We start from the raw sequence: 24,127 nt of genomic DNA, 5'->3' as shown, positions 1-24,127 counted from the left end.
TGTTCACCTTCTCCTCAGGTTTATTTCTCAAGCTTGGGAGTGACCCCTGCCAGCTCTATTGGCTTTCTCTCTCCCCCCTTGGCCCCCAGCACCCCCAAGGGTGCCCCCATGGGCAGAGGCTCTACTGCTACCCCCCACCGTGCCTCCGAGGCCCCCTGCCATGCTGACAATCTGGCCCAGGGCCACCCCTGTCTGATGGAGGCACAAGTGGAAGTGTGGAGGTGGAGATCCAGGATGTGGGCACTGGGGGGAACAGGAGGTGGCAGGGCCTCGTCTGGCAGGGCAGGTGTAGCCCTGCCCACCCTGTCCACCTGTAACCTTTCTAGGCTGTGCACTCTGGAGGGGTCAGCTACCCCTCGGCCCCACTCTACCCCACCCTGGCCATCCTCTGCCCACCCCATCCACCTGCCCTCTCTAGGCCACCCACCCTGGAGAAGACCTCGCTGTTTGCGGGCCACTTGGAGGAACTGCTCATGCTTCTGCCTAGGCTGTGCTCAGCTGTGCCCTGTGGGACCGAGGAGGGGCCTGTGACCAGAGGCTGTGACCTGTACAGCAGCTTTGAGGACCAGCCCAGGGTCAGCACAGGGCGGGTGGACTCTGACACCATTCTGGGTGCCCTGGGGCCTCCCTTCTGAGAGGCCTCTGCCCCAGAGGTGTTCTGGGGGAAGCCAGGCTGCCTACTGTGCTGGGCGCAGCTCATGTGGGACTCTGGGTGCTGGGTGGCCAGCTCAGGCAGGGGCACCTGCTCCAGGCCACAGGGCAGGTAGAGCAGCCAAGGTGCTGGGTGTCGGGGGGCCTCACCTCGCTAGCTTCCTGACACCCAGAGCCCTTCCTGATTCCTTGGTGCTCTGCCCTGCTCTGTAGGTGATGCTGGCCCAGCCTGGGGGGCCAGTGGAGCTACCCAGGATCTTGGGGACTGCTGGGCTGAAGCACTGGACCAGAGCTCCAGGTGAGGGACTGGATCCGAAGGGCCTGAATCAGAGGTGGTCTGGTGGCCTGGGGAGTAGGGCCTCTGCTCAGACTTACCATCCCCCCCCCACCCCCCCGCAGGAGAGTTTCTGAAAGAACCGAGTTGAAGGCCACCATTGAAGCCCAGGAAGAGGAGCCTGGGACCAAAGACTGGCGCGGACCCCAGTAGTGGCTGAGGCCCAAGGTGAGGCTGGGTCAGGGCCAGCTGCCCCTGCAGGAGGTGAGGGGCAGGGGAGAGGGACCTGGCCTGGTGGGACTATGCCTGCCAGTCTCACAGACCTTCCCATAGAGAGGCGCTGATGCTCACCTGGATGCTGCGAGCCGTTGTGGGTGCCACCTTTGGTGGCTTGGCCATAGAAAGAAATGGCTGTGCTTCCCAGCAGGACTTCCTGGACAGTGTTCTGGAGGCTGGTGAGCAGAGCTGAGGATGGACAGCCCCAGGGGGTGGTGTGGACCCAGCCAGGGGCTAACCACTCTGTTGGGGCCAGGGCTCCCTGGCAGCCAGCAGTAACGCAGTGTGGCCATTGAGATGGGCAGAGTCAGGGATGAGCTTGCGCGCAGCCAGAGGCCTGTCCTGGGTCCAGGGAGTCTCAGCCAGCAGGTGTGAGCTGTGGCCTAGTGGGAGGGGTAAGAGCCCTCCTGACCAGGAGCCCTGTCCCCCACCCTCTTGGGCCTGCACAAGCCAGGGACGGTGCCCTCACGGTGAACGTTGGAGGTGGCTGGGTGGCCCTGGATGAGGTTCCAGTCAAGGATGATCCAGGCAGAGGTGAGGGCTAGCATGGGGGGCTTGGCCTTGGGGCCCAGTACTGGGAGACAGGAGGAGAGATCTCAGTACCTGCCCTGGGGGAGTGGGAAGGAGCAGGTGGAAAACGCCTACCCACAAGTCAGAAGATCCACCAGCCGTCCCTGTCCTGGGTGGTGGGCCCTGTGGCCGCCCTCCCCAGCGCTTCCAGCAGCCTCCTGCCCCAGAAGGTGGGTGCTGAGATGGGCTTCAGAAAAGAGGGGCCAGGACCTCCCCAGGTGGGCGCACCTCCTCTGCGCAGGTGGGGGGCTGGACGGTGGGTGAGGCTGGCCAGCCTCTCAGACAGGGTTGCAAAGCCGCTGGGGTTGCAGGGACCACAGCTCCTACCGGGCCCAGGTCGCAGACAGCCGCTGAGAGGAGCCCCCAGGACCTCCGGACCCAGCAGACTTTGCACGCGAAGCCGTGGGGAGCCAGCCCCCAGGGAATTGGGTGGGACTCGGGAGACAGAGGGCTGGAAGGGGAGGGTCGAGACGGCTATAAAGTTCCTTTTTGGGAAGCAAAACCGCAAGGCCGGGAGCCCGCGTTTCGCTTGCCAACTGGGTTCAAACGTCCGCTCCCTCCGCGCCCGCCCTGTATTCCAAAGCGGTGACGGAGGAGGGGCCCAGGTCCTGGGCAGCCCACCGCCGCTTTGCCGCCGGCCCCCATCCGCCTACCTGGGGGGGTGCTCTCTGAGGGGGCATGGCCCTGCACAGGCCCCGCATCGGCCAGCCCTACGTCATTCGGGGAACCCCCACACCTGGCGGCGCCCTACCTCCGGGCCACCACCCCCAGACGGAGGGCGCGGCCGCCGGGGGCGGGGCCTGGGCGCAAGTTTAAATTCGGGCGGCGTGGGCACCGGGCGAGTGTGGACAGAGTCGGAGTCCGGACGAGGAACTGAGCGTTGACGCCCGCACCGCGCGGAAGGTGGGCGACGCCTGGCCGGGCGGTGGTGAAGGGGGGGCGGTGCTGGGCGAAACCGAAGCACCTGCGCGGCGGCGGCTGAGCTTTGGGCTCTCTGCAGCGTCGGCTGGCGGGGGTCAGGGGGCGGATGGGGGCCTGGGGCGCGGGTGGAGGTTTGGGAAGCCGGTGGGGGTCCGCACGCAGTAGGACCGGCGGGGGGCTGATCTCGCCCGCCCACCCGCCCGGGCTTCCGGGCAGGAGGGTGCCGCGCCGGGCGGTACCGCAGGTCTGGTGGTCCCGCCCCCTCCTCGGGCCAGGGCTGGGGGGCGTCTGCGCTGGCGGCGGTGCGAGGCAGTTAGGCTGACAGATTGCTAGGGTGGGGCGCCTGGCAGCGGGGCCAGGGCGGGAGGCTCCGGCCGTACAGGGTCGGCACCTGCTGTCTGGGGGCGCCCGCCGAGACAGCCCAGCTCTCGGCCCGGCCTCCGCCCGACCCCTCTCCCCCCACCCCGCCCCCCGCCACGCTGGGTCGGGCCATCGGCCCCTGCCGGTCTTTGCCCCGCCGGGCCGGACAAAGGCCAAGGTCACCGCCTTCCTGCGTGCGCACTGGGCCACGGTTGTGCTCTGGTCTGGCTCAGACCGACAGACAGCGCGCCCCGCCCCCGCCCAGTCCCGGGCTGGGCGCGGGCGGTGCGCCCGGGGTTGACAGATGTGGCCTACGCCCAGGGAGGCGGACCCACCCTCAGCAGGAATCGCCTCCCTTCCCTTGGCGCCTCTGGGCACCTGAGGTGCAGTCACTTCAGGGAAGCGCAGAGGGCCGCCCCGCATGGGAATCTCAGCCATCTCGGCAAGCCCATTCTCACACCGCGCCCACAGAGGCCGGTCCTGTGGCTTCCTGACGTCAGGCTGCCTGGGTTTCCGACCCCGAAACCCCCGCCTCCCCCATCGACACCCCTCAAATGCCTCTCTGTCTCTCCTGAGCTCCAGAACCTCTGTCCCTCAGCCTTGCTCCGTCCCCACCGCAGACTCAATGTGTCCACTCCAAGGACCTTTACTCCCAGACCATCCAGGGGGACAGCCTGGAAAGAGGAGGCGTGGGTGGGGAGACTCGTACCGGGCCTAAGGTCACTACTGAATGGGGTGCGGCACAACCAAGCCACAGGCTGCATTGCACATGCAGGTGCACACACATGCACATTTACACACATGCTCACACACACTTGCACACACCTGCACATGCTAATATGTTCTTGCACTTGTGTACATCCTTGCACACACATTGCACACACATGTACACATTCACACACACGTGTGCACACACTGACACACGCACAGACACCCATGCACTCACAATCTCTCCCCTGCCCTCTGAGCCCTCCCCCCAGGTCAGGGCAGCCTCAGCCTGGCCTCCTCCCTGAATCTCCCCTTTGTTTCTGGAATCTGAGCTGTGTGCTGGCTTCCTCTGCTTTCCAGGTCCCACCAGGCCACTTCCTGCAAAGCACAGCCTGTCTCCAGCTGCCATGTCAGGTCAAGGGCCACCCAGGCTGTGCTCACCTGTCCCTTTTCTTGATCATTCCTGGTACAGGCTCATGGTCCCAGCCACCCCGGTGGTGTCTTACATGGCTCTCCTGCTGACCCTGGGCTGCGCCGGATGCCACCTAGGCACGGCACCCTGGGGCTAAAACCCTACCAGGGAGGCCAGGAGCAGGCGCATTAGACAAGACTCCGATGCCCAGGGAGATGGGCCATGGGTCCCAGAATGCCAGGCCGGTGACCTCGTGACTTAGTGAGGCTGATTCCATCTAAGCTAAGGACGGCTGGTTCTGGATCCAGGGCCACTGGTGCCACTGTGTCTCTCAGGGAGCCAAAGGTAGCTCTCCTAGCGCACGATGTCCTGGCTTTTTGAGTCTGACGGTCCACCTTGTGATTCTCCCCGGGGCTCACAGCTGATCCTGCCTGCGTCTTCTCCGTCACGTTCCTCACAATCACAGTGTCGGCTTGCTCCATCATGCGCCCCAAGCAACAGGGCTACCTGCACCCTGGCCAGGATTTTCAGGGGCGTCCCAAGACGTCCCCACCCCAGGGGTCTCGATCTGCCTGGGTGCTGACCAGCAGAGGGCCTGGCCAGGCTGCGGTTCACCTTGGGTGATTCATTGCCTGGGCCTGGCCTCAGCTACCCCACCCTAGTCGGTGGGAACTTTGAGCTTCTGTGGAGGCCCCTGCATCCACAGCGGCCTCTCGATTTTCTGCTGATTGCTTGAGGACTGCTTTCCTTTCCCAAAGCCTCAGTCACTCAGCAACAGCCTCCTGTGGTACCACTCCCCCACCCCCAAGTCTCAGGTGGCCGAGGCTGCGTTCCTGCTGTGTTCTGCCTGGCACTGCCCTGCTCACTGCAGTTTCCTCCAGCCAGGGGTCCTCTGCGCTCCACTGATGCCCACAAGCCCCTTGCTGGCCGACGGCGGGGCCAGCGCCAAAGCCCCATCTTTGGACTCTCCCACTCCCCCTAGCACCAGCGGTGCCCAATTCCGAGAAGCAGACCTGCTGCCTAAGTTCATGCCTGAATTGCATGCTCCGGACCAACGTGAGGAGAGGGAAGGGAGGCGGCCCCAGCCAGTCCCAGCAAGGACCTCAGCCAGTATTTGGAAGCTGAAGGGCCTCTGAGTCATCCTAAGTAGAGTTGAGGGGACCCTGCCGGCACTGTCCATGCTGACAAATTGGGCTGCCCCAGAAGGGGTGACCTTGGGCAGGGAGACTCCCGAGGAGGCCAGCAGCTGAAGCCACCCTCCACAGCCTTCCCTGCAGCTGGCAGAGGGATGGGTTTAGTCCTGGAGGCCATCTGGGTGTCTCACGGCCTCTCCACACCAGGCCCCTGTGACAGCAAAGCCCTGCCTTATTACCTCCATGCTGTTCCCCAGGGTGTCCCCCAATCCACACTACATTCCCACTGCCCCACCCCTGCCCCAGCTGGCACAGAGCCAACCTCCTCCCCCTTTCCCAAACAGCCCTCCTTCCTCTCCATGCCTGGGCCATCCCTGTCTGGCCTCCCCACAGCCCAGCTGCATGGGGTGCTGGGCCCACTGGGGCCCTGAGTACCAGTCTGACCAGGGCAAGCACACCCCAGCATGTTTGTGCAGTGGATGGGCAGACACTTGTAGGGGGGGACCCCAGAGCCAGGACACCCATGTCCACAACAACAGTTGCTCGAGGAGATAGAGGAAGCAGAGAGGTACAATCAAACTCTGGCGAGGCAGAGGGACCTAAGGAAGGAGATGGTTCCAGGCAGCCCCCCACAGTCACAGGAAAGGGCTGGCCCTGCAGTGGCTGCTGTAGAAAAAAAAGGAAGGGGGAAGCGTGGGTCAGGCCTGTGTCCTGCTTCCCTCTTATGAATGGAGCTCGCTAGATATAGGGACAACATCCCACTCTACATGCCCTGGCCACTGACCAGGGCTGACAGCTCCCTCTCCACGCCTCAGTGTCCTCTTCTGGCAAATGTGAGCAAGAGCCTGAGGGTTAAGTTGGGGGTGCGTGGGAAGGCTCAGCACAGAGCTTGGCACAGGAGAGCTGAGGATGGGGCACAGGAAATAACAATGGGGAAGGTGGGAGACAGGTGCAAGGGGGCTGGTTCACAGGGCCAGTAGCTTCTCTGAGACTGGAGGAAAGGGGAGAGGACAGACGTGGGATAGAGAAGTTTGTGTTGGGAAGGTAAGGAGAATGTTCTTGGCAAAGGAACTACATGCAGAAGGAGCAGGTGCCTTGAGGAAAGTGAGGGTTTGGGAAGAGGGAACAGGGGCTGTGTATAGTGTTGTCATGGATTTAATTGTGTCCCCCCAAAATATGTGTCAACTTGGCTAGGCCATGATTCCTAGTGTTGTGTGGTTGTCCTCCATTTTGTGATCTGATGTAATTGTCCCATGTGTTGTAAACCCGAATCTCTGCTTGTGGTCAATGAAGCAAAATTAGGATGTGTTAAAGAGAATTAGGGTAGGCTGCAACACGCTTATTCAGGTCACAGCCCTGTTCCAATGATGTAAGGGGAGTTTCCCTAGCGTTTGGCCTGCATCACCCTTTATCTTACAAGAGGTGAAAGGAGAGAGAAGCAAGCAAAGAGATAGGGACCTCATGCCACTAAGGAAAAAGCGAAGGGAGCAGAGCACATCCTTTGGACCTGGGGTCCCTGCACTGAGAAGCTCCTAGACCAGGGAAAGATTGATGACAAGGACCTTCCCCTAGAACTGGCAGAAAGAGAAAGCCTTCCCCTGGAGCTGGCACCTTGAATTTGGACTTCTAGCCTCCTAGACTGTGATAGAAAGTGGATGGCTTTCACATCTAAGTGGATGTGAAAGCCATCCACTTGTGGTATTTCTGTTACAGCAGCACTAGGTAACTAAGACAAGTGGGTTGGATAGTGTCCCCCCAAAATTCATGTCCATCTGGTCTTCATTTCCAAATGTGACCTTGTTTGGGAGTAGGGTCTTTGCAGATGTAGTTAGTCAAGGATCTCAAGATTAAATCATCCTGGATTTAGCCTAGTCTGGTTGCGGTTGAGTTGATTCCAACTCATGGTGACCCCAAGTGTGTCAGATTAGAACTGTGCTCCACAGGGTTTTCAACGGCTGGTTTTTTGGATGTAGATCGACAAGTCTTTCATTCGAAGCACCTCTAGGTAGACTTTAAACCTCCAACCTTTCAGTTAGCAGCTGAGCGCCTTAACTGTTTGCACCACCCAGGGATTCCCCTGGATTTAGGGTGGGCCCTAAATTGAATGACTAGTATCTTTATAAGAGAAGGGAAAGGGCGATTTGGACACAAACAAATAGAGAACGCCATGTAAAGATGGATGCAAAGATTGGAGTGGTGCACCTATAAGCCTAGGAATGCCAAGGATTGCCAACAACCTCCAGAAGCCAGGAGAGAGGCATGAAATGGATTCTTCCTCAGAGCTTCCACGTGTAACCAACCAACCCTACCAACACCTTGATTTCAGACTCCTGGCCTCCAGAACTGTGAGAAAATAAATTTCTGTTGTTTAAAGTCACCCATTTGTGGTAATTTGTTACAGCAGCCTTAGGAAACTAATATGACTTTGGTACTGGGAGTGGGGTACTTTGGTAATAAATACTTAAAAACATGGAAGTGGCTTTGAAATTGACTAATGGGTTGAGGCCTGAAGAATGTTGAGCCACATGATAGAAAAGGCCTAGATTGCCTTGAGGCTGTTGGTGCAAATATGGGAGCTAAAGACATTTCTGGGGAGGTTTCAGATACAAATGAGGAGCATGTCACTGGTAACTGAAGATGCGATGCAGATGGGTCGCTTTTGTGTGGCTTTTCTCACCATGGTCTTGTAACCCTCACCCAAGTGATTGGGTGGGACTGTGCACATAAGGTAATTGTGGCCCACCAACGGGATTGGTCAGCTTTGCCATCCTGCTAGGCTTTAAAAAGAGCCAATTCCAGAGCAGAGAGAGGATCTCATCACCACTAAGGAAAGAAAGCCAAGAACGGCGTGCATCCTTTGGGCCCAGGACTCCTGCATTGAGAAGCTCCTGGAACCAGGAGGCTGAGAGAGAAGAGCTGTAACACAGAAGACAGCGAGAAGCGGTGGCAGACAAATGGTGGCGGGAGATGGCACAGTGGGCCTCCGGGCCCACGGAATGAGAAAACTAAGTGCCTTTGGGCAGAAGGTTTGCTGGAGGAGTAGGGTGTCTCCGGGCACTTCGTGGAGCTAGGTTTGCTGACCCACAGAGCTAGAGCTGAGTGCGTTCCAGTGGAGGCTTACTGGCAGAGAGGGGTGCCTCTGGGTACTTATCAGCAGAGCTAAAAGAGTTTTATAACCCTTGCCAGAACAGGACAGAGGCCAAGGGCCAGAGACAGGCTTGTCTGAAGACAAAGCTGAAAAGAGGCTGTCCTGATGGAAGAACTGTTTCCTGAACATTCCTGAACCTGAACTGTAACCTGTTACTTCCCTAATAAACCTCATAATTGTATGAGTTCTGTGTAGCCATTGTGATGAATTATCAAACCCAGCAGAGAAGTAGGGAGTGCCATGGGAGGGACACCTGGTGTCAGATTTGGTCAAGATGGTGGAGAGAGGAGGCATGTCTGACCTTTGCCTCATAGGAATCAGCCTTGGGCTGTTGATCTTGATTCTCCTTCCCCCTTGTGAAATTAGAGGTCCTTGTTATAAAATATCAGAAACCTTGGATGAAATATGTTCTACAGTTGGGTGGAAAGCAGAACTTACAAGTGATGAACTTAGATATTGAGCTTAGACTTCCAAGCAAAGTGTAGAAGGTGCAGCCTGGTTTCTTCATGCTGCTTGTAGTAAAATGCAAGAGGAAAGAGAAAAATTGAAGGAGGACTGTTACGCAAAAAGGACCCAGCACTTGATGATTTGGGGAATTCTCAGTCTATCCAAATAGTGTGCTCTGGAGAAAGAGCCAAGGGTGTGCCTGGACAATCTTTTCCTGAAGAGCTCAGGCATGTGACTCCTGGATCCCCCAGCCATCTCAGCAGAAGCTAGGAATAGAGATGGGTTATCCAGGGAAGATCTGTGGAGGAGCCTCTAGTTCAACAGCATGAATCCCCATGACATACACAGGAGATGCACAAGGTTTCTGAGAATGTTTTATCAGCAGAAACTCCCCCAGCTTCAACTGAAAGGGATGGAGACAGAATGAACTGAGAGAAGGCTATCAGACTTTCAAAATTCTATAGATAAGAAGTGGCTATGCAGAGGGTGGTGAAGACATGGGCCCAGAGGGCAAAGATAAGAGCCACAGAGAATTATTCCCAGGCCTGAAACCTAATGGACTTTGCCCTGCTGGATCTGGAACTTGCTTAGAACTGGTGACCCCTTTATTCCTTCTAATTTCAAGGCGAGCTTGGGCACATTCCAGGCATGGCATGGTTGTTGGGAGCAGGGTGGTCTTGTGCTCCATGAGATGTAGATGTCAGCCTTAGGCACACAGTAGTGGGGGAAGGCAGGCTGCAAGATGCCCATTAGCTGTGGGGCCAGACCAAGGTGGTACATGGAGAGGATGGGATGTAGGTGATGGTGGAGCTGTGTAGAAGAGCATGTCTCATGGGGCCAGCAGCGGAGAAGGGACAGAGGTTCTAAGGTGGCACTGGGCTCAGGCTGTGGAGATGGGAGAAGGGGAGTACCAGCCAAAAACGAGCAGGGGTCTGTGGGGAGAGGCCCTGGTCCCAGGTCTGGGAGGCAGGTCCAGGTCATGTTTATCTACACAGTCCCTGCCTGGGCTAAGAGCAGTTTGGTAAGGTCGGGAATAGAGCTCCCCACTGTGTCCTCACCGACCCCTGGCTGCAGCCCTCTGGGGCCACTGCAGGATCCCTAACTGATTCTTTTCATTCTCTCCAGGGAGCGGACTTCTGATGAATTCTGCAAACCAGTCGGGCACCATGAACGGCCACGCCACTCCTCTCGACATCTTAGTGACCAACGGCCTCGAGGTGTCCAGAGTCCCTAAGACTGGGAAGACCGTTCCAGGAGTTGGCATCTCTTCTGCACCCCAGGCTGAGGCTGCCCTGCCCACCAAGATCAGGAGCATTGCTGGGGTGTACGTGGAGGCCTCTGGCCAGTCCCTGAGTCTCTATGTGGCCATGAAGCAGGGTCTGCTGCCCTCAGGGCTTGGGCTGGCTTTGCTGGAGGCCCAGGCAGCCACTGGGGGTCTGGTGAACCCTGCCCAGGGCCGGCTGCTACTCGTGTCTGAGGCCCTGAGCCAAGGGCTGGTAGGTCTGGAATTGAAGGAGAAGCTGCTGGCTGCCGAGCGTGCAGTTACCGGGTACCCAGACCCCTACGGAGGTACAAAGCTGCCTCTCTTCCAGGCCATTGGGAAAGAGATCGTAGACAGGGCACTGGGGAGGAAGTGGCTGGAGGCCCAGCTGGCCACTGGGGGCGTGGTAGACCCTGCCCAGGGTGTGCGCGTGGATCCGAAGTCCGCCTGCCAGCAGGGCCTCCTGGACCAGGAGACATGGCAAAGCCTGGAGGAGTGTGAACCTGGATCAGAAGCTGTTGGCTTCTGCGACCCCAACACGCTGGAGCAGCTGCCATACCGTGAGCTGCTGGGCAGGTGTGTGGAGGCCTCCAGCACGGGGCTGGCCCTGCTGCCTCTGAAGACCACCTTCTGCACCCTGAGTGGGGCCGTGAGCACAGCTGAGCTGCTGGAGGTGGGGGTCCTGGACGAGGAGACATCCCGCGGCCTGCGGGAGGGCCAGCTGGCTGTGCCGGATGTGAGCGCCCGTGCTGACGTGCAGCGCTACCTGAAGGGCACTGGTGGTGTGGCTGGGGTGGTCCTGTTGCCCTCTGGCCACAAGAAGAGCCTTTGCCAGGCTGCTTCAGAGCACCTGCTCCCACTGGGCACTGTGCTTCCACTCCTGGAGGCTCAGGCCGCCACTTGCACCCTGGTGGACCCAGCCACTGGCTGGCAGCTGTGGGTGGATGAGGCAGTCCGGGCTGGTCTGGTCAGGCCCGAGTTCCATGGGCAGCTGCTGGTGGCAGAGCAGGCAGTGACGGGCTTCCATGATCCCTTCAGTGGCTCGCGCATCCCCCTGTTCCAGGCCATGCAGAAGGGGCTGGTGGACAAGCTGCTGGCACTGCGGCTGCTGGATGCCCAGCTGGCCACAGGGGGCCTGGTGTGCCCAGCCCGCCGTCTCCGGCTGCCCCTGGAGGCTGCTCTCCGCTTTGGCTGCCTGGATGAGGAGACCCGGCAGTGCCTCTCACAGACTGCAGGCTTCTCAGACCCCATCACCCAGGAGAACCTCAGCTACGGGCAGCTCTTGGCTCACTGTGTCACTGACCCAGAGACAGGCCTTGCCTTCCTGCCCCTCACAGGAGGGGCCTGCAGGGACAAGCCCCAGGGGCCCCCATTCATTGAGCACGGCACCCGGCAGGCCTTGAGCGAAGCCATGGCCACTGTCTCCGCGGGGAAGTTCCAGGGCCGGCCTGTGTCCCTCTGGGAGCTGCTCTTCTCTGAGGTGATCCCAGCGGGGCAGAGAGCCACGTTGGCCCAGCAGCACAAGGAGGGGGCCCTGTCCGTGGAGGCACTGGCCACCCAGCTGAAGGCCACTGCTGAGCAGGCTGCAGCTGCAGCCACAGCCAGTGTCACCTTCTCGGGGCTGAGGGACACTGTGACGCCAGGACAGCTGCTGGAGTCTGAGATCATCGATCGGGACGTGTACGAGCAGCTGGAGCGCGGGCAGGCCACGGCGCGCGATGTGGGCCTCCTGGACTCGGTGCAACGCTACCTGCAGGGCACTGGGAGCATCGCCGGCCTGCTGCTGCCCAGCTCCCAGGAGCAGCTCAGCATCTACGAGGCCCGCAGCAAGGGGCTGGTGCGGCCTGGCACAGCCCTGGTGCTGCTGGAGGCCCAGGCTGCCACCGGCTTCATCATCGACCCAAAGGAGAACAAGAGGTACTCTGTGGAGGAGGCGCTGAAGGCCGGCGTCATAGGGCCCGATGTGTATGCCAAACTGCTGTCGGCCGAGCGCGCTGTTACCGGCTACACCGACCCCTACACAGGCGAGCAGATCTCCCTCTTCCAGGCCATGCAGAAGGACCTCATTGTGCGGGACCATGGCGTGCGTCTGCTGGAGGCCCAGATCGCCACAGGCGGCATCATCGACCCTGTGCACAGCCACCGTGTGCCTGTGGAGGTGGCCTACCAGCGTGGCTACTTTGACCGGGCATTGAACCTGGTCTTGTCAGACCCCAGTGATGACACCAAGGGCTTCTTTGACCCCAACACTCACGAGAACCTCACCTACCTGCAGCTGCTGGAGCGCTGCGTGCGCGACCCCGACACCGGGCTGTGTCTCCTACCGCTCAGCAGTGGGCAGCCCCAGCTGGTGGATGGTGCCACACGGCAGACCTTCCAGGGCCAGCTGCTGTCGGTGCATTACGGGCGATTCCAGGGCCGGAGGGTGACTCTGTGGGAGCTTGTCAATTCGGAGTATGTCTGTGAGGACTGGCGGCGACAGCTGCTCCGGCAGTTCCGGCTACGGAAGGTGACACTGGAGCAGATCATTCACCTGCTGCAGAAAGAGTCACGGCGGTGGGCGGACGTCACGCTGCCCACACTTCACGGCCGTGTCCGTGCCTTCGAGCTTCTGGAGGCTGGCGTCATCGATGAGAAGCTTCTGGACTGTGTGCTGGCAGGGGCCGTGAGCCCTGAGGCACTGCTCCAGGTGGACGCTGTGCGCAGGTGCCTGCATGGATCAGGCGCCCTGGGCGGCGTGCTGCTGCAGCCCTCCAACCGGCGCCTCAGCCTCTACCAGGCCATGCAGCAGAAGCTGCTGGGCCCGGGTGTGGGCCTGGCCCTGCTGGAGGCCCAGGCAGCCACTGGGGCCCTGCTGGACCCCCACAGCCAGGAGGCTCTGACAGTGGATGAGGCTGTGCGCAGGGGGCTGGTGGGGCCTGAGATATATGGCCAGCTGCGGCGGGCTGAGGATGCCGTCACTGGCTTCAGAGACCCCTTCTCCGGGAAGAGAGTGTCCACTTTCCAGGCCATGAAGAAAGGCCTGGTCCCCGTGGAGCAAGCCACCCGCCTCCTGGAGGCCCAGGTGGCCACAGGAGGGGTCGTCGACCCTGTTGGCCACTACCACCTTCCCATGCCAGCAGCCACCAAGCGCGGCTGCATCGACCAGGAGATGGAGAAGGTGCTGAGCAGGGCCCCCCAGACCTTCCCCAGCCCCGACGGCCGGGGCCACACCAGCTATGCCCAGCTTCTTGAGCACTGTCCCCGTGACGAGGCCTCCGGCCTGCTCCTCCTTCCACTGCCAGACAGCGCCCCCTCCGTGCCCACAGACGAGCAGGTCCAGGAGGCCCTGCAGGCTGCACAGGGAGCTGAGGACGGCACATCGCTCTGGGACCTGCTCAGGTCACACCACTTCACTGAGGAGCAGCGCCAGGGCTTCCTGGAGGACTTCCGGGTGGGCCGGCGCTCAGAGCAGCAGCTGCGTGAAGCCCTGCAGAGCTGGCTGCACGGGGCAGAGCTGCGGGCACGCACCCAGGTGTCAGTGCCTGGGCCAAGGGGCGAGGTCCCCGCCGTGTGGCTGCTGGACGCCGGCATCATCTCCCAAGACACCCTGGAGGCACTGGCCCAAGGCCATCAGTCCCCCGATGAGGTGGCCTCGCAGCCCGTGGTGAGAGCCTGCTTATGGGGCACAGGCTGCGTGGCTGGCGTGCTGCTGCAGCCCTCAGGGGCAAAAGCCAGCATCGACCGGGCTATGCAGGATGGTCTCCTGCCTGTGGGCCTGGGGCAGAGGCTGCTGGAGGCCCAGGTGGCCTGCAGTGCCCTGGTCGACCCCGTGACCAACCGACGGCTGTCGGTGGAGGACGCAGTCAAGGCTGGCCTGGTGGGCGGAGGGCTGAGTGAGCAGCTCCGGCTGACCGAGAGGGTGGTGGCTGGGTTCCCGGACCCCTGCTCAGGCCGCGCCCTCTCACTGTGGCAGGCCATGGAGCAGGGGCTGGTGCCCCGAGCCGAGGGCCTCCCCCTGCTGCAGGCGCAGCTGGCCACAGGGGGCGCCATGGACCCCACCCACCAGGTGCACTTGCCGCTGCCTGTGGCCTGCAGACTTGGGCTACTGGATGAGGCCATGGGCCAGGCACTGAGCTCAACCAATGAGGACGTGAGGTTCTTCTTCGACCCCAGCACCCGGGACAAGGTGACATACCAGGAGCTCAGAGCCCGGTGCGTCCAGGACACTGCCACCGGCCTGTGGCTGCTGCAACTTTCACAGGACATGACGCTTGACGTGGACGAGCACACAGCAGTGGCCCTGCGTGCCATGAAGGTACCGGTGGACGCAGGCAGGCTCAAGGGGCAGGCCGTGTCACTGTGGGACCTCCTGCGCTCCGAGTACGTCACCGCAGAGCAGCGCAGGGAGCTGGCAGCACTCTGCGGGTCCGGGCGGGCCGCAGCACTGCGCGAGGTGGTCCACACCATCACTGCGCTTGTCAAGGCGGCAGAGACACACCCCTCTCGGGCTGTCTTCCAGGGGCTCCGGAAGCAGGTGTCAGCCAGCGACCTGTTCCGGTCCCAGCTGATCGACAAGAAGACACTGGACGAGCTGACCCAGGGAAAGAAGACAGTGCAAGAGGTCACACAGATGGCCAGCGTGCGGCGCTTCCTGGAAGGAGGCAATTTCATCGCCGGCGTGCGCATCCAGGCCACTGGGGAGACCATGAGCATCCCTGAGGCCCTGCGCCGGCACATCCTGCGGCCTGGCACCGCCTTGGTGCTGCTGGAGGCCCAGGCTGCCACTGGCTTTGTCATCGACCCCGTGAAGAACCAGAAGCTAACGGTGGAGCAGGCGTTCTCAGCAGGAATGTTTGGCAAGGAAACCTACGAGAAGCTACTGTCAGCTGAGCGCGCTGTCACCGGCTACACCGACCCCTACACAGGCGAGCAGATCTCCCTCTTCCAGGCCATGCAGAAGGACCTCATCGTGCGGGACCATGGTGTGCGTCTGCTGGAGGCCCAGATCGCCACAGGCGGCATCATCGACCCTGTGCACAGCCACCGTGTGCCTGTGGAGGTAGCCTACCAGCGCGGCTACTTCAATGAGGACATGAACCGCGTGCTAGCAGACCCCAGTGATGACACCAAGGGCTTCTTTGACCCCAACACTCACGAGAACCTCACCTACCTGCAGCTGCTGGAGCGCTGCGTGCGTGACCCTGACACCGGACTGTACATGCTACAGATTGTCAAGAAAGGAGAAACCTACATGTTCATCGACAAGGCCACCAGGGACCTTCTGGGATCAAAAACCATGAAGATGCACGTGGGGAGGTTTGCAGGACAGACAGTCTCCCTTTGGGACGTGCTGTCTTCCCAGGACTTCACAGAGGAGAGGCGGCGAGAACTCGTCCAGGGATACAAAACCAAAAAGCTGTCCCTGGAGAGACTGTTGGAAGTCATCACCACGACAGTCGAAGAAACCGAGAAGCAAAACCAAGCCATCCAGGTGACAGGCCCTCAGGGACTGGTGTCAGCAGCAGAGCTGTTCAACTCAGGAATCATTGATAAGAAAACACTGGATACTCTGCAAACAGAGAAGAGCGGTGGGCAGAGCCTCCTTAAGCTGGCACATGTGAAGAGCTTCCTTGAGGGCCATGGCTGCATCGCAGGGGTGACCATTCCATCCACCCACGAGGTCATGGGCATCTACGAGGCCAGCAAGAAGGAGCTGGTGCCTGTGGGGATAGCGGTGCAGCTGTTGGAGGCACAAGCGGCCACAGGCTTCATGCTGGACCCCCGAGGCCACCAGAAGCTTCCTGTGGACGAGGCTCTGGCGGCTGGCCTGGTAGGTGCGGAGTTACAGGAAAAACTCTTGAGTGCAGAGAAGGCAGCCAAAGGACACATCGACCCGGCCACAGGCAACCGGATCTCACTGTTCCAGGCCATGGAGCAGAAGCTGGTCCCAAGGGAAGACGCACTGAGGCTGCTGGAGGTGCAGGTGGCCACGGGTGGCATCATTGACCCCCTGCATGGCCACCGAGTGCCCCTGGACACGGCCTACCAGCGTGGCCTTATGCACCAGGACACTTACCTGCTTGTGTCAGACCAGAAGCTTATGAAGAAGCGGTTTCTGGACCCAAACACGCAGGAGAGTGTCACGTACCAAGACCTGCAGGCACAGTGCCAGATGGAGGAGGCAACGGGCTGGGCCCTGCTCCCAGTGGCCCAGGATACACAGGACTGCAGGTATGTTGATGAGGCCACCAGGAAGGCTCTAGATGCTGAGTGGGTAGACATCAAGGTGGGACGGTATCGTGGCCAGCGATGGTCAGTATGGAAACTTCTGAACTCGGAATACATGACAGAGGAAAAAAAGCAAGAGCTGGTAGCAAAATACAAAAAGGAAACATCACACGCGCTGGAGAAAGTGGTGAAGGTTATCCTGGAGCTAATCACAGAGAAGGAGAGGAGCACAAAGCAGCTATGGTTCCAGGGGATCCGAAGGCAGATCACGCCCTCTGAGCTCTTCAACTCACACATCATCACCAAGGACACGCTGGAGGCTCTGGAGAAAGGCCAGAGCTCAGTGGAGGAAATCCAGAAGCAAGCAGCCGTCAAGCGCTACCTGGAGGGCACCAGCTGCATCGCCGGCGTGCTGGCGCCTTGCAGGGACGAGCCCAGCCACCAGGAGAAGATGAGCATCTACCAGGCCATGTGGAAGGGCGTGCTGCGGCCCGGCACCGCCCTGGTGCTGCTGGAGGCGCAGGCCGCCACCGGCTTCATCATCGACCCCGTGGGCAACAGGCGGCTGTCGGTGGAGGAGGCCGTGGCCGAGGGCGTGGTGGGCGGCGAGGTGCGTGAGAAGCTGCTGTCGGCCGAGCGCGCCGTCACCGGCTACACCGACCCCTACACGGGCGAGCAGATCTCCCTCTTCCAGGCCATGCAGAAGGACCTCATCGTGCGGGACCACGGCGTGCGTCTGCTGGAGGCCCAGATCGCCACGGGCGGCGTCATCGACCCGGTGCACAGCCACCGCGTGCCCGTGGAGGTGGCCTACCAGCGCGGCTACTTCGACGAGGACATGAACCGCGTGCTGGCGGACCCCGGCGACGACACCAAGGGCTTCTTCGACCCCAACACGCACGAGAACCTCACCTACCTGCAGCTGCTGGGGCGCTGCGTGCGCGACCCCGACACCGGGCTCTACATGCTGCAGCTGGCGGGCCCGGGCGCTGCCGTGCACCAACTGGGCGAGGAGCTGCGCGCGGCGCTTCGCGGGGCCCGCGTGACGCCTGGCTCGGGTGCCCTGCGGGGTCAGAGCGTGTCCGTGTGGGACCTGCTCTTCCACCGCGAGGTCCCCGAGAGCCAGCGGCAGGACCTGCTTCGCAGGTACCGGGCAGGCACGCTGACTGTGCAGGAGGTGGGCGCGTCCCTGACGGCACTGCTGGACGGGGACCGTGCAGACGGGGAGCGCGGGGGCTCCCAGAAGGACCCTCGGGGGGCCCTGCGTGCCGCCACGATGGAGGTGCGGGTGGGCCGCCTGCAGGGCCGGGCGGTGCCCGTCTGGGACGTGCTGGCGTCCAGCTACGTGAGCGTCCACACCCGCGAGGAGCTGCTGGCCCAGTTCGGCTCGGGGGCGCTTGACCTGCCCGCACTGACCCGCAGGCTGACCACCATCATCGAGGAGGCCGAAGGGTGCCCCGGGGCACAGAGGAGTGGTCACGAGGAAGTGACGGCTGGCACGGGGCCCTCCCACGCCAAGGACGAGAACGAGTCCGAAAGTGACGCCAACACCGAGACAGACGATGACGTCCAGGCTTCCCGGCGCCGCCAGGAGCAGGTCCTACGTGCTGCCACCATGGAGCTGGCCGTCGGGCAGTTCCAGGGCCAGCCGGTGTCTGCCTGGGACGTCCTCTGGTCCTCCTACCTGAGCGAGACCCGCCGAGAGGAGCTGCTGGCCCAGCATGCGGCCGGCGCCCTGGCCCTGCCCGCCCTAGTGGCCATCCTCACCCAAGTGGTCGAGGAGATGGAGGAACGGCTGAGCCGGGTGTCCTTCCGCGGCCTGCGGCGCCAGGTGTCCGCCTCCGAGCTTCGAACGGCCAAGATCCTGGACCCGGAGACCCTGCGGGACCTGGCCCAGGGCACCAAGACCCTGCAGGAGGTCACAGAGATGGACGCGGTCAAGCGCTACCTGGAGGGCACCAGCTGCATCGCCGGCGTGCTGGCGCCTTGCAGGGACGAGCCCAGCCGCCAGGAGAAGATGAGCATCTACCAGGCCATGTGGAAGGGCGTGCTGCGGCCCGGCACCGCCCTGGTGCTGCTGGAGGCGCAGGCCGCCACCGGCTTCATCATCGACCCCGTGGGCAACAGGCGGCTGTCGGTGGAGGAGGCCGTGGCCGAGGGCGTGGTGGGCGGTGAGGTGCGTGAGAAGCTGCTGTCGGCCGAGCGCGCCGTCACCGGCTACACCGACCCCTACACGGGCGAGCAGATCTCCCTCTTCCAGGCCATGCAGAAGGACCTCATCGTGCGGGACCACGGCGTGCGTCTGCTGGAGGCCCAGATCGCCACGGGCGGCGTCATCGACCCGGTGCACAGCCACCGCGTGCCCGTGGAGGTGGCCTACCAGCGCGGCTACTTCGACGAGGACATGAACCGCGTGCTGGCGGACCCCGGCGACGACACCAAGGGCTTCTTCGACCCCAACACGCACGAGAACCTCACCTACCTGCAGCTGCTGGGGCGCTGCGTGCGCGACCCCGACACCGGGCTCTACATGCTGCAGCTGGCGGGCCCGGGCGCTGCCGTGCACCAACTGGGCGAGGAGCTGCGCGCGGCGCTTCGCGGGGCCCGCGTGACGCCTGGCTCGGGTGCCCTGCGGGGACAGAGCGTGTCCGTGTGGGACCTGCTCTTCCACCGCGAGGTCCCCGAGAGCCAGCGGCAGGACCTGCTTCGCAGGTACCGGGCAGGCACGCTGACTGTGCAGGAGGTGGGCGCGTCCCTGACGGCACTGCTGGACGGGGACCGTGCAGACGGGGAGCGCGGGGGCTCCCAGAAGGACCCTCGGGGGGCCCTGCGTGCCGCCACGATGGAGGTGCGGGTGGGCCGCCTGCAGGGCCGGGCGGTGCCCGTCTGGGACGTGCTGGCGTCCAGCTATGTGAGCGTCCACACCCGCGAGGAGCTGCTGGCCCAGTTCGGCTCGGGGGCGCTTGACCTGCCCGCACTGACCCGCAGGCTGACCACCATCATCGAGGAGGCCGAAGGGTGCCCCGGGGCACAGAGGAGTGGTCACGAGGAAGTGACGGCTGGCACGGGGCCCTCCCACGCCAAGGACGAGAACGAGTCCGAAAGTGACGCCAACACCGAGACAGACGATGACGTCCAGGCTTCCCGGCGCCGCCAGGAGCAGGTCCTACGTGCTGCCACCATGGAGCTGGCCGTCGGGCAGTTCCAGGGCCAGCCGGTGTCTGCCTGGGACGTCCTCTGGTCCTCCTACCTGAGCGAGACCTGCCGAGAGGAGCTGCTGGCCCAGCATGCGGCCGGCGCCCTGGCCCTGCCCGCCCTAGTGGCCATCCTCACCCAAGTGGTCGAGGAGATGGAGGAACGGCTGAGCCGGGTGTCCTTCCGCGGCCTGCGGCGCCAGGTGTCCGCCTCCGAGCTTCGAACGGCCAAGATCCTGGACCCGGAGACCCTGCGGGACCTGGCCCAGGGCACCAAGACCCTGCAGGAGGTCACAGAGATGGACGCGGTCAAGCGCTACCTGGAGGGCACCAGCTGCATCGCCGGCGTGCTGGCGCCTTGCAGGGACGAGCCCAGCCGCCAGGAGAAGATGAGCATCTACCAGGCCATGTGGAAGGGCGTGCTGCGGCCCGGCACCGCCCTGGTGCTGCTGGAGGCGCAGGCCGCCACCGGCTTCATCATCGACCCCGTGGGCAACAGGCGGCTGTCGGTGGAGGAGGCCGTGGCCGAGGGCGTGGTGGGCGGCGAGGTGCGTGAGAAGCTGCTGTCGGCCGAGCGCGCCGTCACCGGCTACACCGACCCCTACACGGGCGAGCAGATCTCCCTCTTCCAGGCCATGCAGAAGGACCTCATCGTGCGGGACCACGGCGTGCGTCTGCTGGAGGCCCAGATCGCCACGGGCGGCGTCATCGACCCGGTGCACAGCCACCGCGTGCCCGTGGAGGTGGCCTACCAGCGCGGCTACTTCGACGAGGACATGAACCGCGTGCTGGCGGACCCCGGCGACGACACCAAGGGCTTCTTCGACCCCAACACGCACGAGAACCTCACCTACCTGCAGCTGCTGGGGCGCTGCGTGCGCGACCCCGACACCGGGCTCTACATGCTGCAGCTGGCGGGCCCGGGCGCTGCCGTGCACCAACTGGGCGAGGAGCTGCGCGCGGCGCTTCGCGGGGCCCGCGTGACGCCTGGCTCGGGTGCCCTGCGGGGACAGAGCGTGTCCGTGTGGGACCTGCTCTTCCACCGCGAGGTCCCCGAGAGCCAGCGGCAGGACCTGCTTCGCAGGTACCGGGCAGGCACGCTGACTGTGCAGGAGGTGGGCGCGTCCCTGACGGCACTGCTGGACGGGGACCGTGCAGACGGGGAGCGCGGGGGCTCCCAGAAGGACCCTCGGGGGGCCCTGCGTGCCGCCACGATGGAGGTGCGGGTGGGCCGCCTGCAGGGCCGGGCGGTGCCCGTCTGGGACGTGCTGGCGTCCAGCTACGTGAGCGTCCACACCCGCGAGGAGCTGCTGGCCCAGTTCGGCTCGGGGGCGCTTGACCTGCCCGCACTGACCCGCAGGCTGACCACCATCATCGAGGAGGCCGAAGGGTGCCCCGGGGCACAGAGGAGTGGTCACGAGGAAGTGACGGCTGGCACGGGGCCCTCCCACGCCAAGGACGAGAACGAGTCCGAAAGTGACGCCAACACCGAGACAGACGATGACGTCCAGGCTTCCCGGCGCCGCCAGGAGCAGGTCCTACGTGCTGCCACCATGGAGCTGGCCGTCGGGCAGTTCCAGGGCCAGCCGGTGTCTGCCTGGGACGTCCTCTGGTCCTCCTACCTGAGCGAGACCCGCCGAGAGGAGCTGCTGGCCCAGCATGCGGCCGGCGCCCTGGCCCTGCCCGCCCTAGTGGCCATCCTCACCCAAGTGGTCGAGGAGATGGAGGAACGGCTGAGCCGGGTGTCCTTCCGCGGCCTGCGGCGCCAGGTGTCCGCCTCCGAGCTTCGAACGGCCAAGATCCTGGACCCGGAGACCCTGCGGGACCTGGCCCAGGGCACCAAGACCCTGCAGGAGGTCACAGAGATGGACGCGGTCAAGCGCTACCTGGAGGGCACCAGCTGCATCGCCGGCGTGCTGGCGCCTTGCAGGGACGAGCCCAGCCGCCAGGAGAAGATGAGCATCTACCAGGCCATGTGGAAGGGCGTGCTGCGGCCCGGCACCGCCCTGGTGCTGCTGGAGGCGCAGGCCGCCACCGGCTTCATCATCGACCCCGTGGGCAACAGGCGGCTGTCGGTGGAGGAGGCCGTGGCCGAGGGCGTGGTGGGCGGCGAGGTGCGTGAGAAGCTGCTGTCGGCCGAGCGCGCCGTCACCGGCTACACCGACCCCTACACGGGCGAGCAGATCTCCCTCTTCCAGGCCATGCAGAAGGACCTCATCGTGCGGGACCACGGCGTGCGTCTGCTGGAGGCCCAGATCGCCACGGGCGGCGTCATCGACCCGGTGCACAGCCACCGCGTGCCCGTGGAGGTGGCCTACCAGCGCGGCTACTTCGACGAGGACATGAACCGCGTGCTGGCGGACCCCGGCGACGACACCAAGGGCTTCTTCGACCCCAACACGCACGAGAACCTCACCTACCTGCAGCTGCTGGGGCGCTGCGTGCGCGACCCTGACACTGGTCTTCTGTTTTTATCTGTCTCAGGGGAGAAATGAGAGTGGTGGAAAATACATTCACCATGTTGTGTGACCATCACCACCATCTATTTCCGGGTCTCTTTCATCCTCCCAGATAGAAACTCAGTGCCCCTTAAATCCTAATTCCCCATCCTCCCATCCTGAGAGCCCTGAGGACCTCCATTCTTCTTTCTGTCTCCTGCAATTTGCCTTTCTAGATAGTTCGTTTAAGTGTATTCATATAATATGTGTCCCTTTGTGTCTCATTTTTTTCATTCAGTATAATGTTTTCACAGTTCATCCAGGTTGTAGTGTCTATCAGAACTTTGTTTTTCTTGGTGGCTGAATAGTACTGCATTGTGTATAGGTACCACATTGTGTTTATCCACTCACCTGTTGATGGACACTTGGGCTGTTTCCACCATTTGGCTACTGTGAATAATGCCGCTATGAACATTGGTGTACACACGTCTGTTTGATTTCCTGCTTTAACTCTTTGGGGTATATATCTAGGAGTGAAATTGCTTGGTTTTCAATAAGCTGAACTTTTTGAGAAATTGCCAGGTGTTTCACTTGCAAGTCTTTTTCTATTTTATAGAAAATTTGCAGTTGATCATTGCTGAAATACTCTATCACCGTCTAATCGGAGAACCCTTTTCCTGAGCCTTGGACATGTCAGTCTGAAGTGTACATATTACTTTGTGGTTTTCTCCAAAAAGGTATTAAATGCATTGGTATAAATTATGAAACATCTCCTGTGTTTGCCCATAACTCATCTTCTGTCCACTCATGTGTCTTTAAGTGGCTGGGGCTCCGGGTTTGGCATCCGTTTGCAGTGGCTTCCAGTCCAGTGCTGTCTAGCTCGAGGCAAAACTGAACTTTTTCTCTAGGTTTTGGCTCAGTTCTTGTACGTATGGCCCTGGCACGGGTCAGCTAACCCTCTTCCAGGGGCAGGGGTGTTTGGTCAGATGGAGCAAAGAGGCCCCAGAACTGCTAAGAGATAGAAGCAGGCCTGATTATTTTGAACGTGCCAGTTGTCTGCAGTCGGCTTCTCTGGGAAGGTGACGCTTGAGTTGAGACTCCAAGGACAATTATGTGAGGGCATTCCACGCAGAGGGCAGGTGCAGAGGCTCTGGGCGGGTGCCTGTCATGCCAGACACGCAGCACAGAGGCCAGGTGGCTGGAGTGGACTCAGCAGGAGGGAGGGCTGCAGGCTGAGATCGGCAGCAGGGTACATCTCGGTGGCCTGGGGATCTTGGTTAGGCCTTCCTCTCTGAGCAAGTGAGACGGGACTGTCCGAGGGTGTGTTGGAGTCCCCAGTCCACCCTCAGGTTCAATAATTCACTAGAAGGACTCCCAGGCCTCAGAAAGCCATTGAACTTATGGTTACCGCTTAGTACAGAGAAAGGAGACAGATGGAATCAACCACAGAAAAGACATGTTGGGTGGAGTCCTGGAGAGCCCAGGTGGAAGCTCCCTCCTGCCCTCGCCCAGTGGAGCCGTGCGGACAGCGCCTAATCCCCCCAGCAATGATGTGCAATACCTACGAAGTGTTGGCACCAGCCTCGGGGTCCAGGGTTTTATTGGGGGCTGGTCACACAGACATGGAGCACCTGCATCACTGACCTTAGTTGCTCAGTCTGCGGCCCCTCCACAGGCAAATGGATGCCGCGTGGCCCAGGGCCCAGTGTAATCGCACAGGCTGGCCTGGCCCAAGGCCCCAGGCATACGATGACACCTTGTCAGAAAGGGTGTTCCAGGGCCTAGAGGTTGCCTGCCAGGAACTGGTCAAGGGTCCATCCTTTCTCTGCAGCGTGCAGGGTGTGAACGCCCTGGATGGGAGTGTCAGCCCTTCACTGCACACGCTTCTGAGCAGGCGAGTGTCATGTCCACAGGGTCACCTGGTGCTGGGTGGTAGCCGGGATCGTGGAGAGGGCACTGCAAGGTCCAAGTGGGAAATGCTGGTCATAAGAGTGGCAGACAGGGAGAGGCCAGCAGGAGCGAAGGCCCATCAGTGGGGGACGGGAGGTTTGAGAGAGGGTGGGCTGACTGCTCAGCGGCTCCTCTCCAGGAAGAGAAGACGGAGGCTGGGTGCCACCACAGGAG

At 61.9% G+C, this 24,127-nt stretch overlaps 1 protein-coding gene across 1 annotated transcript; it reads left to right on the top strand.

Moving 5' to 3' along the window:
• The first annotated feature begins 2,597 nt into the window (after positions 1–2,597).
• On the top strand, positions 2,598–22,788 carry EPPK1 (epiplakin 1). The gene is made up of 2 exons (XM_064268186.1): positions 2,598–2,674; positions 10,026–22,788. The coding sequence occupies exon 2, from the start codon at positions 10,040–10,042 to the stop codon at positions 22,058–22,060; it is 12,021 nt and encodes a 4,006-aa protein (XP_064124256.1). The 5' UTR covers positions 2,598–2,674; positions 10,026–10,039; the 3' UTR covers positions 22,061–22,788.
• The last annotated feature ends 1,339 nt before the right edge of the window (positions 22,789–24,127 follow it).

Source organism: Loxodonta africana, chromosome 14, assembly GCF_030014295.1.
Source record: "Loxodonta africana isolate mLoxAfr1 chromosome 14, mLoxAfr1.hap2, whole genome shotgun sequence".
Lineage (NCBI taxonomy): Eukaryota > Metazoa > Chordata > Mammalia > Proboscidea > Elephantidae > Loxodonta > Loxodonta africana.
This window is presented reverse-complemented; position numbering and strand designations above follow the sequence as displayed.

Excerpts from the sequence above, each read along its gene's own strand:
- EPPK1 (XM_064268186.1), top strand. The coding sequence starts at position 10,040 with ATGAATTCTGCAAACCAGTCGGGCACCATGAACGGCCACGCCACTCCT.